Here is a 17,112-nt window from a genome sequence, read left to right on the forward strand (position 1 = left end):
TGTGCTAGGTTTGACCAGAGAAGACGCCTGAAGAACAGAGCTCCGTTCTCCTCCAGGATCTCCTCTCCAAACATGGCACTGCTGCAGAACAGTGCTCTCTCCTCTAGCCACCAGCCGCTGCCTAGGCGGAGGCACATCGCCCAGGGGAGTAATTCAAGACAACACTCTTTGTTCAGCACTCAGCTGGCAGCTAGTGCCTGCCAGCCATTCATACAGCTGTTTTCTTTCTCTATGCTCTGTTCCTTTGCCTCTCTCAGACAAGGCACTTTCAGCCTCCTCAGATATTTTCCCCTGTACAGGTTAAGGCAAGGTTTAAAAAATGGATTCTGCATAGCAGATTTTTACTCCCTAGAGACTGAGTTGTTTTTTTCTTAAGCCCCAGTAACATGGTCCCTACCTTTTGAGGCCTTTGCTTTAAACTCTTTCAGAGACAGAAGCCTCTGCCTTATTGACTGACATCTGACAACCCTCTACAAGGTGCCATTTCTATCCACTGAGAGTCCATGTCTGGAAAAATGCTTTGGCTACAATCAGATGAAACAAAAAGTTTCAAGATGTGTTGAGAGAGGGTAGTTTAGCATGAGTAAGTTCTCAGCAGAATGAGATACATAATTACAATTCTGTATGATTTAGTATGTTGTTTGCTCAGCTTTACTTTTTCAGGATAAGTAGCTGGAGTTGCTGAAATCTCAAGCTGCAAACCATGAACTTACACCTTCACAGCTGAAATCAGTTTTCTTAGTAATTTTCCTAGTAGCTGGTTATTGCTGTGTTTTGTCTTTAGTACAGGAAGAATATCGATAACACGCTGCTGTTCTCATTGTTGATAAATATGTTTATCCTAACTCTTGGGCTTTTTTAGTCTCTGCCAGCAAGCAGGTGCACCAGAAGACAGGAGACAACTGTCAGCAAAGCTGCAACTTCACAAGAACCATTAACAGCCTTCCTGCACAGACACAGAGAAACATGTCAATAAGGTGTTAAAGGTCCAAACAATAACAATTGGGCCAAGAGGCATGGGCAAGATGCATGCAGGGTGGCCACTTTATAGTCTCAAAGGTATCATTTCTTGGGGATATATTTTCTTCTGGGTCCCTCTTCAGAGTTACTGAGCTTAAGCTGACCTGCTGCTGTACCACTCTTTATTTTCATAAACCCAGCACCTAAGACTTGTAGAAATATAGGGTGAAGGCCAAAGGAGGAAGTACACTTGAGACAACCACACACATTCCATTCACCTTTGTTTTGCCAAGCCCTTTAGAAAAAGGCAGCTGGCTTGCAGAAAATGGGACACTGTTGGGAGTTAACAGGACTGTTAGGTGGAGTGTATGGCAGCAGATTCAGTCTTGTTATCCCCCTTCAGCTTATCCTGCATTATAAAGCACAAATGTTGTTTTCTAAGATGCATTGTGCCTTTGTTCTTTGGTGGTCACTGACATAAAAGTCAGTGCTTATATCATGCATAGATAAATCTCCTAAAGGCCTGAACTGACAAGCAAGAGAAGCATGAAACTACTTTTCAAGAAATTCTTGATTATGCTACATCTCTTAAATGTCTGGAAACACGGAAACAGATTTTTTATTAGGAGCTATGTTTGACTTTGATGGCAACAACCCAAGTCACAGTGGGAGCAAATGTGAGGAAGGGAACTTGATGAGCAGACACAACACAGCATCTCTACCAGCCCATCTCCTCCCAGACCATTGACAGGCAGGACAGAGATCCAGATGCCAAGAGTCCTTCACCAGCACTTGCTTTTGACCTTTATTCTGAAACCAGCATCAGTTATTGAAGGAGGGAGGTTACACATCCTGCTTTTTACCACCCTCCTTTAGCCCCTTTCTTCTTTTTCTGCTGCTGTTTCTTCTTGGTGGCTGGAGCACCCGCGGGTTTTTGGTGCCTGGGGGGGATGACGTTACTTGTAGCCGATACAGCTGCCCCGCTGCCGGGCCGAGGGGAGGTAGGTGGGCTGCTGGCAGTTCTACTGGCATCTCTGCAGAAGACAAGAGAGAAAGGCACCGTGTGGGCTCACAACCACCTGCCAGATGTGGCACTAATGCAAGGAGGTGACAGTGAAAATCAGCAGCTGCCCCATTAGGTAGCAAGCTTTATGTATGAGAGGGCACTTATGCAAGGAGATCTTAAACAGGCTTCAACATACAGAAGGAGCTGGCAAAGATGGGAACATGTCTCAAAGGGCAGCAATCACCTTCTAACTGATGTTCACTAGATGGTGTAAGTCCCTGAAGATGAAAGCAAGGCTAACTTTTGAATAGACATGACAGGTCATACAACACAAAAGAAGCCTTTCAGGTCCCACTCTTAGGCAGTGTAAACCCAGCATCCTTCCTCTCAGATGCTAATAAGACACCATCTTGCTGTCAGGCTTCATAGGTAATGGTAATTCTTGATTCCAGCTCAAATAATCAGCATCAGCTTAGAAGGAAGCACAGTGTTTTCTCAAATCACAGCTAATGGTTCTGCAGCTGCCAAAAGACTTCAGAGCAAATTGCTCAAGAGAAAGCATGTAAAATTCATCTCATTGCCAAAGGAAAAGTGCATTAAAAGACTGTAAGAATTTTATTTGCACCTTGGCACCTTCAAGCATGCCCGTCCTATCATAGTGGTTTTCAGGAGCCTATAGGGATCTCCAGGGGGAGCAGCTAGCAGCAGTTTCAAGCAGCAAAATACAATGTCACTTGTGCTACCCGCAATGGGTGTGGTGACAGAGCTGCAGCAGAGCAGCACAAACACAGCCCTCTCAGCTGCCCAGGAGTAAATCCCTGCATCAATCCTTGCAAAATGGGTACTTACAGTTCAGAGCCAGTTGTGGTCGAACCTTGAGTCCCCTTGCCAACCTGATCCTTCTTCTTGCCCTTCTTCCGTCCCCGGTAGTAGGACCGCTCTCGCATTGGAAGCCACCGCTCAGGGTCGGGAGTCACCTTGGGGTCGTAGTTCTTCGGCAGCTTTCCTGCAGAACATCCATGGCCAGGAAATGAGATTGGGGTCAACACAATAGAGGCATCACCAAGGGACCTGCATGGGATGTCAGCAGCCAGGCAGTGCAAAGAGACCAGCAACTACATCATCCTATCAGGGTGTTGCTCTCATTTCTGAGGAAAAATGCCCCATCCAAACAAGCTATCATGAAGATCCAGGTTCTAGAGACCCAGTCCTAGCAAAGGACTCTAGCTCCTAGGGACCTAGAGGCTGGCTATTTGAAGAAAGAATTTGGAGAGGTCTCTGGAGCTGTGCTGTGTCAACAGTTAGGAAATACAACTTACCCTTCTTTTTTTTCTTCTTTTTTTTCACTTCCCCTTGTCTGAAAGGGAAACAAGACACTGTGACATAGCAGAGACAGAACAGACAAGGTAACTAAAAACTAGCTCTGGAAGAAGCTAAACCATTCCCATCTCTCCATGAACTTGGTCTGCTGCTACATAAAGCTCCTTACGGTTAAACAACAGGCTCCCTTTCCAACCAGCCTGCCTTCTACAGCAATGCCTTCACCACACCCATGTGGTTCTTGTACCACCCCAAAGAAGGATGCACCAGAGCTATACCAATAAAATGAAAAGAATATAGCAGGCTGCTTTACCCTTGCTCCTTCTGCTGGTTGTCTCCAGTGAGCTTCCCAGCTTTCTTCCGAACATAGGTTGCTCCATGGGAGTTCTCCAGCGCATCAACATCTACTTTCAGTGACATGGTGTCTGAGGAAGGCAAGTGTTTGCTAAGACTGCAAGGGAGAAGTTCAGGGATGCAAACCAGTGAGCATACACACTATGTTCTTCCAGACAGCAAGAGGCAATCTCAGCTTGAATAAACTCCATCTGTTAGCATTGCAGACACCAGACAGGCCTACGGGGCTATTTCCATCTCTCTCACTAACCCCACAAGTTGGGATGAGCTCCTTAATCGCCTTCTGCTTCATTTTTCCCTCTTTAATACAGGGACAAAGGGAACAATTTCCTGTGAAAGTGGCTCAGGTGAAAAAAGCAGTATGTGAACGAGATTTTGAGTAAGCAAGAGCTTAGCCATATTGTATCAGTCCTGCATTACTACCACAGGTTAAGATTCTGACAGAAAAGATGGAGGTGCTGTTATTTTTGGTTCCACCTTGTCTTATTAATTCTCAAAGAGAAGGAGGCCAAAGATAAAAGCATTCTGAGATATCACAATAATGAAGCCAATTAGAGATATAATGTAGACTCCAGACAACTTGACCTAGATATGTCGCTGTTCCAGAGAGGTTCCTTGCCTTTCTTCAGGTAAGAGTGGGTCTGAAGTCCCCACACAGCTGAAAATCCAAGGAAGCAATATCCAAACACCTCTTTCACAACCGTTAAAAGGATACACTTTAGCTTTCTCAGGATCAACCAGGGAATAGGCAGAGATGAGCTGCGCCAGAGTATGCACATCTTTTGGGTTTTGCCTTTGTAGAGGAAAAAAACCAAAAAAGCAAAACAAATAGAAAAGGAACAAATTACCAATGTTACTCGTCCCGAAGGCTAGTAACACCTCACAGTGCTTGCTGCTGCAGCATAGCTGCTATCTGTGGAGACAGGCATGTTAGTATGTGGTCTCCTCCAGAGCATACCACCAAACATCACTGGTGTGGATAAACGGAGGTGCAGACAACAGTATCATGAAGCAGGCAATAGAAGAGGAAAAACCCACTAGCAAAGGCAAGTTAACACTTCCCTCAATTAAAGATTCCATTAAGTGCACAACAGAAACTAAACCCCAGACATCCATGTTTATGCAGTACTAGAAAAAACTGCATTCCAATCCCCAAAGCAATGTTTACTGCACACAAGAGGCTTCTGGGATAAGTCTACCAGGTTTTCATGTGAACATGAACTATATATGAAATGAATTATTTCCTCTTCTTCCAAAATAAAGCCTTGCATTGAAGCCCCTGTGCAACTCTGAAGGACAGCTAATAGTCAATCAAAATTATCAGATGCTGCCTGCCACCAGACAGCTTGCAGAGGACTCTGGGTGAAGGCCTGCTGCCCAGTAACCACCCAACTCACTTCCAGAGCTCCTCCAAGTCGCTGATTGCTTCCTTCTTCCTGCCATGCTTTAGTTTGAAGTTGGCAGCTTCCCTTATCAGTGACAAATGGACAGGAGACTTCGGCTGAAAGACACAGCAGCCATGATTAGTTCCTTATTATGACAGCATGAAGCCCAGCTCTAGCTGGCTTTAATGCCCCTGAGGCTTGGCCAAGGAGAACTGAGTTAACATCCTGTCACGCAGAAAGCAGAGCACCTTTGCACTCTGGGAAGCGAGGCAGAACTGCATGGGACAAGGCAGCTTGCTGCTCCATCATGTTCTCCCATCAGGGGAAAGTCACTACATTTAGGCATCTATTGATGCCACTCTCCTAATCTGACAGGAGCTGCTGCTCCCTATTTGTAACACATCTAAAATAATATATTATTGATAAATGCTCACATAAGCAGGAGCTCATGTGTCTCCAACCCCTCAGCTGGATAACTGCTGGGATAATGCATCAACAGGACTAACTAGAAAATCCAGGACGGATTCTTGCACATTAGCTCCTTTGATCTGACTTGCCTGGTATTGCTGGTACCACTGGATAGCCTGTGTGAAGACTTCAATTGCACTGTCAATATCCTCTTCATGACTGTACATTGTCACCAACGCAGACACCTGCGAACATTCAAGAGCAGTATGTAGCAGATCTTCATGCAAGTTCGTCTCTAGCCAGAATCTCAGCAGTTAAATGATGGGATTTCCCAAAAGCAGAGTCAGTGTGAGCTTTCTGCTCTGAGCTTTCTGCTCTGTCCCTAAAAAACAGCTGTGGTAACAAGCAGGATATCCAGGCCAAATCTTCCTACCCAAGTCACTCCCAAAGGAACAACCCCATCATCCTTTTCCTATGGCACAAGCCTAAGACTGCATTCAGGGAAGGAGCCTTCCTGTTTTGACACTTTATTTGCTTATCACAGTACTCAGTTTCATTAGAAAATCTTTTTCATTCCCCATTCTCTATCCCAAGAGCTATGAAAAAAGAAATCAGCACTGAAGAGATTATAAGGATACCATCCATTTGCTGACATCCCAGTCACAAGTAGAAGTGACCCAGGGCAAGGAGCTGTTATTGTTAATTGCCCCTATAAATTATTTTGATTGTTGACACTTACACTTGGAACAGATCCACAACTATCAGCCCCTGTTCAAGATGCTTATGCAGAACATGTGAGCATTTACAAGGCCATCAAGCTTTTTTGGATACCACATGGAAAAGCATGCAGACCAGGGTGATGCTGTAGGGATGGAACACAGCACTTTCCCCTAAGGCCTGCTCTCCTAAAGCTGCTTCTAAGATGTCCCAATAGTACATACCAGCAACCAGCAGTTGCTCCATTCATGTTATGCAAGTAAATCCAGGCAACATGCAGGACTGAGAGATTACCAGGGAGTGGGAACATAGGCACAGAGCATCCCTCTGACAGGCAGAGTACTTCTGTGGCTATGTTCAGACTACCTGAAGCAAGTTATAATATCACCTTTGTCCAACACAAGGAGATGGGCTCAGAATCCCTGCAGACACTCAAGTCAAGTGGAAACCATGGGGAAGAGGCAAAAAGCAGCAGGCAGTGCAAAGCTCTCCTACAAGGGAAAAACTTTACACAGTTCAGACAGAGTTTTGCTTACCATACCAGGCTTGTGCTGCAGTTCTTCTATGCTCCTTAGGATCATACAGGCTTTGGTGACACTGCCTAGAAGAGAGACAAAGAAGAACACCACTTCGAATGGCATCACAACACCTGATCCCACCAGTGAACTCTGAGCCAAAAGTAAACAATGGGGACAGAACAATTCCCCTTCTCACATTATCTCCCCCATTCCAGGAATTAAGGACTGGCCTCCATACAATGGACCTTTCTGCTCTTGTCACATCCTGCAAGGGTTCAGGAGCAAGCTTTGGCTACCAAGGAACTCTCTTCAGGCTCAAGTCTGTGCTGTCTGACCGCACACAGGAATGGCATGATTATGGAATCTCACACTGCTTCCAAAATTATCCACTTCAGAAGAGATTCAGCCCTATTATTCAGAGACCGTGGGCATTTCTGCCAGCAATGTGTGGAGTCTGTGTATCCAGACATTAAGCTATCAGCATTATCCTGCCATAGCTAAATATATGTATCACCTGACTGAAAGTATCTTGCACCCATCACAACAGTGACTGCAGCAAAGATTGCCCTGAAGTCTGTTTTTCTTACCCCCTGTACCATTATCATGTGCAGACACTTTCCAACAAAGGAGGACACTAGATACCTTGAGCAATTTTTAGCTGGGCCATCGTCAGCTTGATCTCAACTGCATTGGCAGGGTGCTGGTCTGCAAAGTCCTGAGAGTCAGAAGAAACAACAATTCAACTTGTGTGTGGGCACCAGGCTGCTGCTTTGGTGAATCATATGTCACACTCAGTTACATCAAGCTGGCAACAGCCAAAGGAAGCTTTCGAGCACAGGCAGGCTTCAGCACACAGCAGAGAAGAAACCCAAGTGTGACCTTTCAGATTTATGTCCCAGGCTACTTAATCCCTCCAAGAAGGGTGTTGCAAAGTGCTTGTAGGTGGAGCAGCAAAGCCTACTGTTTACCCTAGAAGTCTACTACAGCTTCTTAAGCATAAAAATCAGAGATGTAAGGGAACTATTCCCCTTTAAAAGCAGAATTGTTCAATCGGGTGCGAAGGCTTTACAGCAGCGTTAAACCGAACCAGAACAAGGGGTCAGATACTCCTGGAAATTTAAACCAAACACAACACTCTTGAGGAAAACAGCACAGGAGAACACAAAGCATAAGTTTGAAGTTGGCTTGGCCAACTTTCTCTTAAGTTACCTGCAGGAGTCCTACGGCCTTTGCATGCTGCTTCTCACGACACAGCTGGGCTGCCTGGATGAGCACAGGGAGCAGGTGCTCAGGGCTCTGGGACTGCAGGCTTGCTGACAGCTTGCGGCACTGATCTGCCTGGAGTGGAAGGAGAGAACACACTTTTCTCAACCTCTGCGAGCACCTCACACAGGGCTAAGAAACCAACAGTATCTAAGAAGAGTTAGTAGAGATGACTCCTCTGAACTGAGTACACAGAACCAAGAAGTCCTCTTAGAGGCACTTCAAATACATTGAAGAACCCCCACATCCCTTTTGTCTTCTAGTTACCTCCACACCATCCTCCCTACACCAATACCCAAGTCACTAAAGATACAAGTCACAGACAGTTGTGCTTTTAGGGATGATTTTGTTTTTCTGCTCACTTATGAGCCAAAACCAAATGGTCTTATCTTCTGATATAGAACAGCTGCATCTCTATTTTTGCCCAGTCCAACTCCCGTGGATCTAATCTGTATCTACTTACTGCAGATCAGTTTCCCCTACCTGGTTAGTGTACATTGCAAGCAAAGCTTTGTTGAATTCAATCGCCTGGAGCTGCTTCTTGGAGAGTTTATGCTCAACACCTTCTGCATTGGTCAGCTTCACTTTTTTCTTTGAATCAAAGACATTTTGGTCCTGGGGAAATTGCACATTGTGAGATTTCACTACATTCTTTGAAGAAGAAAAGATCCCTGGGTCTGCAATTTACCTAGTGTTTAAGAAAACATCTTTACTGATTATCTCCCTTCTTTACTGATTATGTCCCTTCTCTCTTCAGAAGCAGAGAAGCAAACTGAGTAACCATAACAAAAGCTGCAAGGTAATTCTATACCTTGTTAATTGTGATGATATTATTTGCAATGACAGCAAGGAGTCCTACATCTGTTGGCCTGCAGATAAGAAAAGCAGAAAGCATACTGTTACTTAACAGCAGTCTCTCACAGACAGAAGGCTGAGCATTTGTTTAAAAAAACCCTCTTACTTCAACTTGATTATTTGATTGTAGAGCTGTAGAGCATCCTCTGTACGGCCTTGCAGTTGCATGATATAAGCCATCTGACCATGAATAATAGCCAGTTCAGCCTCAATGTCTTCCTCTGTCACATCCTGAAGGAAAATCAAAGCAAAAAGTTAAAAAAAAGCTGCTATCTCACCACTCCTCCCCTGGCTTCAGCATTCTGCTGGCAAACGTCTGTGAGCATTCCTGGGCAGTATTAGCAGCAAGGTACCCCAGCTGCCACAGGTGAAGGCTGTAGCCACAGCCCAAATAGAAGCATGTCTGACTTAAACTGGGAGAAAAGAAAGCTTCACCTACTCCAGTGAGAATCTGAAAATTACCTTAAATTGTACATTCAATCTGCCTCTCTGCAATGATTGGTTACAAATTCTCTGTTTGTCACCACTCACTCAGCATGTTCATCCCTAGCAGGGGCAGGTCACAGGGATGTTTCAGACAACCTGTACCCTTCTACCTGCATCAGAACAGGCAACTATGCAAGCAGCACAGCAGCAAACAGCTTGCAGTGTAAACTGCCCTCCTGCAACAGCCATGATGTCTGCCCCAGCCTCACAAGCTGAAAGCAGCACAGCAGCCCAGGCTCTCCTCTGGCTCTCTGCAGCCTTGCTCCTGCTGCTGCAAAGCAAACACTCTCCAGAACATCAGGAACTTACAGAGTCTTCAGACAGCGACTGGCGGCACAGCTCTACAAGGAAAAACAAATTGAAAACCACAATTCAGAAGGCTTTAGGGAAAAAAAAACCAGGCAAGAATCATGGGGGAACATAGAACTTTTTCATGTATCCCTGAAACCTCTGTAGCACTACAAGGGCACAGCAGACTACCAGTCTGATGATGGATGGGACTAAGCATAAGAGAGCAGACTACATGATGCAGAAGATCTATCAAAGGCACAGAAGATACTGTCCCTCCCAGACACTCATCTTCTCTCCTGAGCAAACTTCCTTAGACCTAGCTCCTGATCTTTACAATAGGGATCATTCAGCTGCAACTGCTCACCGGTCTTGTGAGTTATCACTGCAAGCTTGCAATATTCAGCTTACATCACCCTTTATGGGGCAGCAATTCTGTTAGTTTTCAGTACCCATACTAGTCACTTCTTCATTTTCTCATCCTTCACCAGAACATCACTTGTTTGCACTCCAAAGGACTACTATCAAAGGACATAGGCTCAAATTGCACATGCTTATCATTTGTATGGGACAGTTGTTATTCTCCATCAAAACTGGGACGGAACTGACCTATTTATCTGCAAAAGCAATTAGATCAGACAGAAACTAGTCCTTCCTAGTTCTCTCCCCAGATTTTTTTTCAACATACAAAATCCCCCTTTTACCCCACAGGAAAAAAATCCTCTTTGCTAAAAAGCTCATTTACTGGCTTACACTAATTCATACCATGAAGTATTTTGAACTTTTATAGCATCTTTTTAAATACATACTCATAGTAACAAAATGAGGAGTTAGAACAGATGAGACATCTCATGTTTATGAGATTACACTCACATCTACTTTCTGCTTCAAAAAATGCACGAAGTTATTGAATACAAATCAGGGGGCTGTAGGAAAACCAGGAAATGGTACATGCTGCATGGCTCTGGAAAAGAGTTGCAGAGAAACACTTCTCCAAAAACACCACCTTCACAACAAATCCTGCTGCTGTTCAGTTTTTAAATTCTCAAAACCTTTTTTCCTGTGATTTATTTTCAGAGAGCAAGTAACTACTTCTACCACACAAAGCTCCACTCTCACCTCACCAGGCTTTTACCTTCTGCTTTTTGTAGTTTTTTCATTGCTTCATTCAGCTTTCCTTGCCCAATCAATGCACATGCAGTGTTATAACACAGCTCATAGGTAGCTTCTCGAAGGCCTAAATCCTCCTAGCATGAAAAACAAATATAACATTGCATAAACACCAACTGATCTGTACAGATTTGACAGGCATCAGAGACAAACCACAGTTTTCCTGTACATTCAAACTAATCCTTGAAAAATAAATTTAAGAAGCAAGTTTAACAAGGCACACACCTGGCAAGTAAGTTGAAGCACAAAGGATCTTCCCTCACATTGCACAAAGTCAGATGCAACAGACAAGGCAGCAAGGAAACTCCAGCCTGAACCTGGGGACTACTTAGGCTGGTGCAAGAGGGAAAGTAAGAACTGCTGCTCTAGAGGATTAGAAAGTGGATGCACAGCACTGAAGAGAAAGCTGAGCATGCTGTGCACACCTTCAAGGACAAGGATTTCTAAACAAATGTAAACATTACAATCTGCAGTGTTCATTAACAAAAATATTCCCAAGCATGGCTGGGTGATCAGAGCAACTAGCTTTAAGCCTTGGCAAAAGAGTAGTGAGAGAAAAAAACACTAATCACCAGAGGTGTTCTGCTAATGCAGTTTCAGAAAGATCACTTCTGTAGCTATCACTTGCTGTGATATCTAACAGTACAAGCTCTCTAGAGATCAAAGGTGAAATTCAGGAACAATATCAGCATTTATTCCTCCATACAGAGAAAACCACTATGTGATCTTCAAGACACTCAGAAATCTTTACAAGACAGGAACACATTTCTGTCCTGTTCAGTACCTACAATTCCAGCACAACTTGTATCCTTTATTCCTTGGCTCTCACTCTTACACCCATAGGCACACATACTCACTTACTGGCACCACCTTCTCCCACGTGCTTTGTGCTGCCACAACAGCAGAGAGGTTGGTTTTTCTCTCCTCCTCATACTCATCCTGGGAGTTGCGGATGAGATCCCTGTATGCAGCCAGACAATCGTCATAACGCTCCAGTCTGTACAACTGAGAAAGGAAAGGATTAGCCCTCAGAACAGTGTTTTTTCCGTGCATGCTGGTAACTACCGCCTCCTTCCTCCCTCCCCATGGACTGGGAGCAGCAGAGCATCATGTTTTAAGCTGAACATTATTAACATTTGCATCTACCTTTAAGGGCAAACTATATGAACTACACTTTCAAGCACTCAAGCAATGACACCAGATACCTGCACAAAAATGACACAGCTCTTACTCCTAAAACAGCTTCTTTAAAAGCAGCAGTTTACTCAGTTTTGTCCTCAAACAGCCTTCTTCCAAATTAGATCGCCTCTCTAAGAAAGAAATTAAATGAATGGTCTTTCATGCAGCTGAGAGAAGATAGCTAATTCTTCAGAAAACTGTTCAGATCAACCAGGAAAAAAATGAGACGAAAAAGCATAACTTCCTTCCTGCATCACTTTTAATGCCTGAGACATCAGGTCCCACAAACCATTTCTGAACAGGTACCTAATGCAAAGAGATGGCTGAACCACAAACAGATCCCATCAGATCTCTTCGTTCCTCAACCAGATGGCTAATACCAAGCCAGACCCAGGAAGGGAGCAGAAGTCACAAATGTACTGCTTTGGTTTTTGGGAATATGATGATGACTCTGCTGCCAGAAACAGGCAACTGAAGCTCCACAGAAGTTTGAGCGGTTGGAACCATACCAGCCCTTACCTTCAAGCCAGAGAAGGAAATTCTGTCCCCATATTTGTCCCCCATTAGAGGAAGGACAAGGCATGCAGCATATGAAACTCCCACTAGGAAGAAAAGCTTGCAATTACCACTTGTCCGTAGAGCTCCTTCAGTTTGTCTGTCTGCTGACTGGCACTCTGAATGGTCTTGAGAGCACTTTCAATACGGTTCAACCTGTACTCACAGTAGGCCTTCTCAAAGGCAATAACGTCACTGCAAGGACAAGAGAAAGGCTGACAGCATGCACCAGAGTTTCCATTCAACAGCATTCACTCACATATAACCAGCCTCATTAGTCACAGCCTGCTACATAACCAAAAATCCAAACACATGATCCCAGATTACTGAATTATGTATGTGTTGAGCACTGAAAGTATCTTCTATCTACCTGGTGCTCAACAGAGAAAGCATATCAAAACTTCACCAAAAAAAAAAAAAAGTTCCTTTTTAATGGCATTTCCACACACATTGTATTCCAAATCCTCTCTGCTCCAGAACGCCTACTAATTATGCTAATCAAATGCTTAAAAGGTAAAACAATAGCACACTTCATTAAAGAGAAGGCATTACATTGCAATGAAATATTGTTACCGCAAACTCTTAAAGGCAAATTGACTTAGAGTGAGAAAGGAAAAGGTATAAAACACAGTCCAACGTACAGGCCAGTACCAAGACAAAGGCAACATTAACCTATTTTGAAATATCATCGCAGCAGAACTGCAGCAAAAGGGTTTGCTTCTGCCAACATAAAATTGGCTTAAAAGTAAGCTCACACCAGCAGGGAAGCATTCTCAAAGAATCAGAGCCCTTAATGCCATATTCCACCTACCTCCTGAGTTACCACTTAATCCAAAGGAAAATTAATCACTAATTCCTTTAGTTCATGCCTGAGGCCACTTATTATCAGCTTTACTTTGCCTATTGAAAATTATCTCAATTCAACTGAGTATTAAGGAAGTTTGAAAATAAATGGCATTTAGAATTAAAGCAAAGCAGCCTCAGTGCAGGATAAGAAAACTTCAAGACAGACGAAGTATCTGCCCTGCAGGAGGACAGATACTTTCCTTGCCCTGCAGGACATAGAAACAGACACACAGTAGAAGGAGTTGAAAGAAGTTATAGGAAGAACTCTGACACCAGTTGAAGAAAAAATCCTCCTCCTTATCATATAATAAGCTAAAAAACTTGAATTAAATCCTTTTTGTCCCAGGAAAGAAGGAACTGGTAAACAGGGTAATTATGTGTTATTAAGATGTGAACAAAGGTATGTTTCATCACACTGATAACTTCAACACACCTTTCTGAGAAATTTCTTAATAAGAACAGTATCTCAAATACAAAAATTTTGCTGCCAGACAGTTCCTGGCACTTTTCATGCTTGTTGCTGCACAAAGGGCATCCTTATGAGGAACAAAATTAGAATCTTAGGGACACAAATGGGAAGCTGGACTTGTTCTCAAACACAATTTGTCTCCAAGGTCCTGGTTTTGAGAGGATACACAAAGGGTTTGCTGAGGCAGTTCCTTCAGGCTGGCAAAGCAAAGGATCCCAAGGAGCCATATGGTGAGACAGCCAAGCAAAGCCGACAGCTCCCTGCCACCAGCAAAGGCTTCTCCCTCTCTCACTTCCCTCTCAGAGAGATCTGCCCCCTTCCCTTGTACCAGCCATGCTACCCAGCCACATCTACAAGCAGAATCAGCACATGAAGGTGGCTAAAACTCGGTTAGGGACAATCCCTTCAACAGTAACAGCAAGATATTTGACTGCCCCAAACTCAACCGGACCCTGCCTCACCCCCTCCCATAAATAAGTGTGTCACTGAGAAGACCAACCCCAATGTCTCTGAGCATATCCTAGTCTTTATTTTGCTGCTTTATTAGTCCCTTCCACTGAAGCTGCAGCAGCTTCCCAAGGATTCAGGAGTTTCATATTTTGTAGAGCACAGCAAGACACAACTCACCTGGTTAACACTTTTGTGTGGGTATTGATTACACCAAGGGCTTCCTTGAAGTTCCCATTCTGGATAAGACACACTACTTTACACTGAAGTGCAGTCACATCATCTTTGTTGATCTGCAGTACTGGAGCAGAAACCAGTTTCAACACAACGATCCAACTCAAACACACTCAGGCTTTGTAAGAGATTCATATTATCAGAGCTGCAAAAACCCATCCTAGAGTGATCAAATCAACTTAAAGCACCTTGGCATGGCTTGCTTTGGCTCAGATCATGAAATAAACTACAGCAGGAGAAAAGAATCCAGCATAGATATCCTGAACTTACCAGAAGCATGCACTGTGCTAACATGTCTGGAAAAGAGCTGCACCTAAGGGGCTAGACACAGCTGGACAAACCTTTCCTCACCATTTCACTTCCAGGCAGAGGGCACAGTGCCAAGGCCCCAGGGCCACAGAAAGGATACTCAGGAAGAACAGCTGGTACAGAATAACAATGTGGCTCTTGTCAGGGAGTCACTCGATACACTAAAATTTTCTGCTAGTGGATGACAGTGAGGGAGAACTAGAAGAGAGGCATGGGTTTTGCTATTTGTTTTTTTTTTTTCATGGATGCCAGCTTTTCCAGGACAGGAGATGAATCCCTACTGCCGACCAGCAGCAAAGACAGAACTTTTAACCACAACGTGCCTTATAATGCACTCCTGTTTTGGATGCCAAACCATCAAACCAACACATCTCAACACGAACTCTCCGTTTCGAGCAAGTTATTGCGCCGAAGTCAGTTAGTCCATACGCACACCACCACTCCTCCGGTTCCTCCTTCCTCCCAGGATCAAAACGAAAGGAAACCCCACAGTAACTCCGAACGTTTGACCCACAGCAAGGGACGCGTGATGCAACTCATGCACCCGATGGCCGTGGTACAGCAGCGGAGCCTGAGCCCCAGCTGCCCCTCATCCCTCCGTCGCAACACATTAAGATCCCCGAGGCCTTTGCCCGCAGCCCCGCTCCCTGCACGAAACCTAAGGACGGACACCACCCGCTCCCCGCCACATCGCAGCGCCCCTCCACAAGGCCAGCGCGCCCGGGCAGCGAGCACAGACCGGCGGCGCGGGGCCGGCACTGTCGCCGCACTCACTCTTATTGACGGACTTGAGTGCGCGGGCGAAGTCGCCGTTCTGGCCGCAGCGGTTCACCTCGCTCCACAGCCCGGCCGCCGCCGCCGCCCCCGCGGCCGCCGCCATCTTGGCACCGGGACCAGACACACGTCGCGGGGGCGGCGCTGCGCCGGAAGCGGAAGTGCCGAGCGGGGCCCCGCCCCCGGCCGGTGCCGGGCTCTTCCGGCAGCCCCGCCCAGCCCGGGGCCGCTCCCGGGCCGGGGCGCTGTGATTGTCCCCGTGCCCTGCAGCTTCCCGCTACTGCGGGCAGCGCTGCGGGTATGAGGTGTAGCAGAGGCCGGGGCGGGTTCTGCGCCTGGGCAACCCCGGTGGTGTGTGTAGAGCGGGGAACGAGAGGCTGGAGAGCAGCACTGCAGGAAGGGAGCTGGGGGTGTTGGTCCATGGAAAGTTGAATGTGAATCACTGAGCCCGGGCAGCCAGGAGGGCCAACCCTGTCCTGGGGGACATCAGGCACAGCCAGGGAAGGAAGGGGGTTGTCCCACTCTGCTCTGCACTGAGTAGCCTCACCTCGGGTACTGGGGGCAGTTCTGGGTGCCACAACATAAAAAAGACATTGAGCTGTTGGAGAGTGCCCAAAGAACGGTGAAGGGCCTCGAGAGGTAGCCTTGTGACGAGCACTGGAGGCCACTTGGTTTTTTCAGCCTGGAGGAGAGAAGGAAGACATCCTTCAACATCCTGTGAGAGAAAGAGGAGGGGCAAGTACCGACCTCTTCACTCAGGTGACAAGTGACAGGACTCATGGAAAGGGAATGCAGCTGTCAGGGAAGGTCTTGGCTACGTATCAGGGAAAGGTTCTTCATCGAGAGGGTGGTCAGGCACTGGAACAAGTACCCCAGGGAAGAGGCCACAGCACCAAGCCGGACAAAATTCAAGAATCTTTAGGACAATGCTGTCAGGCACATGGTGTGATTCTGGGGATGGTCCTGCACAGGGACTGGAGCTGGACTCAGTCATCCTGATGGGTCTCTTCCAGCTCAGCGTATTCAATAATTCTACTGATTTAATTTGCTTTCATGAAAAAGCTCTGCAGCTGTAGCACCTTAGTTATTGCCAAAGAACTCCCCTTCCAGTGTTTTGAAACTCCACACCGAAGTGTGTGTGGAGAGGGAAAGGGTGATTGATCACCCTTAAAGGATTTTCCACCAACTGCCATTACTTTGTTCTGCTAAAAGACTGGCATCAGTCATCAATTTTCAAATTTCAGAAATGTCATGAGTACAAATATCACAAAGGCTGTGTGGTTTTTTAAAACAAAAATGGTAGAGTTATAAATATGTCAGAGGGTTAAGGTGGCCATCACTTTGTATAACACCACCAACATACCAGTTTTGGCTTTCAAATAGAAACTGCAATGTGAGATATGACTAAAAAGTCAGCTCAGTGCAACTTTGACACTGGAGCCTCTCTATAAAGCAGTCCCAAGTAAAAACCACAAATAACTTGCTCTGAAGGACTAGTGAGCAGTCTGGTGTCATCTCTTCCATGGGAGTAACAACCACATTAAAGAAAGGAAAAAGAACAATTAATAC

General features: G+C 45.4%; 1 protein-coding gene across 1 annotated transcript; it reads right to left on the reverse strand.

Annotated features, from left to right (window-relative positions):
- Nucleotides 1–1,738: 1,738 nt before the first annotated feature.
- SRP72 (signal recognition particle 72) lies at nt 1,739–15,698 on the reverse strand. The gene is made up of 19 exons (XM_066317745.1): nt 15,544–15,698; nt 14,407–14,527; nt 12,536–12,659; nt 11,592–11,735; nt 10,696–10,807; nt 9,582–9,613; nt 8,893–9,017; nt 8,743–8,800; nt 8,415–8,546; nt 7,878–8,006; nt 7,311–7,383; nt 6,687–6,751; nt 5,583–5,678; nt 5,038–5,141; nt 4,356–4,433; nt 3,600–3,737; nt 3,286–3,323; nt 2,816–2,972; nt 1,739–1,994 (listed from the first exon to the last, which is right to left on the reverse strand). The coding sequence occupies exons 1-19, from the start codon at nt 15,647–15,649 to the stop codon at nt 1,820–1,822; spliced, it is 2,007 nt and encodes a 668-aa protein (XP_066173842.1). The 5' UTR covers nt 15,650–15,698; the 3' UTR covers nt 1,739–1,819.
- Nucleotides 15,699–17,112: the final 1,414 nt, after the last annotated feature.

This window comes from Sylvia atricapilla, chromosome 4 (assembly GCF_009819655.1).
Source record: "Sylvia atricapilla isolate bSylAtr1 chromosome 4, bSylAtr1.pri, whole genome shotgun sequence".
In the NCBI taxonomy this organism is placed as follows: domain Eukaryota; kingdom Metazoa; phylum Chordata; class Aves; order Passeriformes; family Sylviidae; genus Sylvia; species Sylvia atricapilla.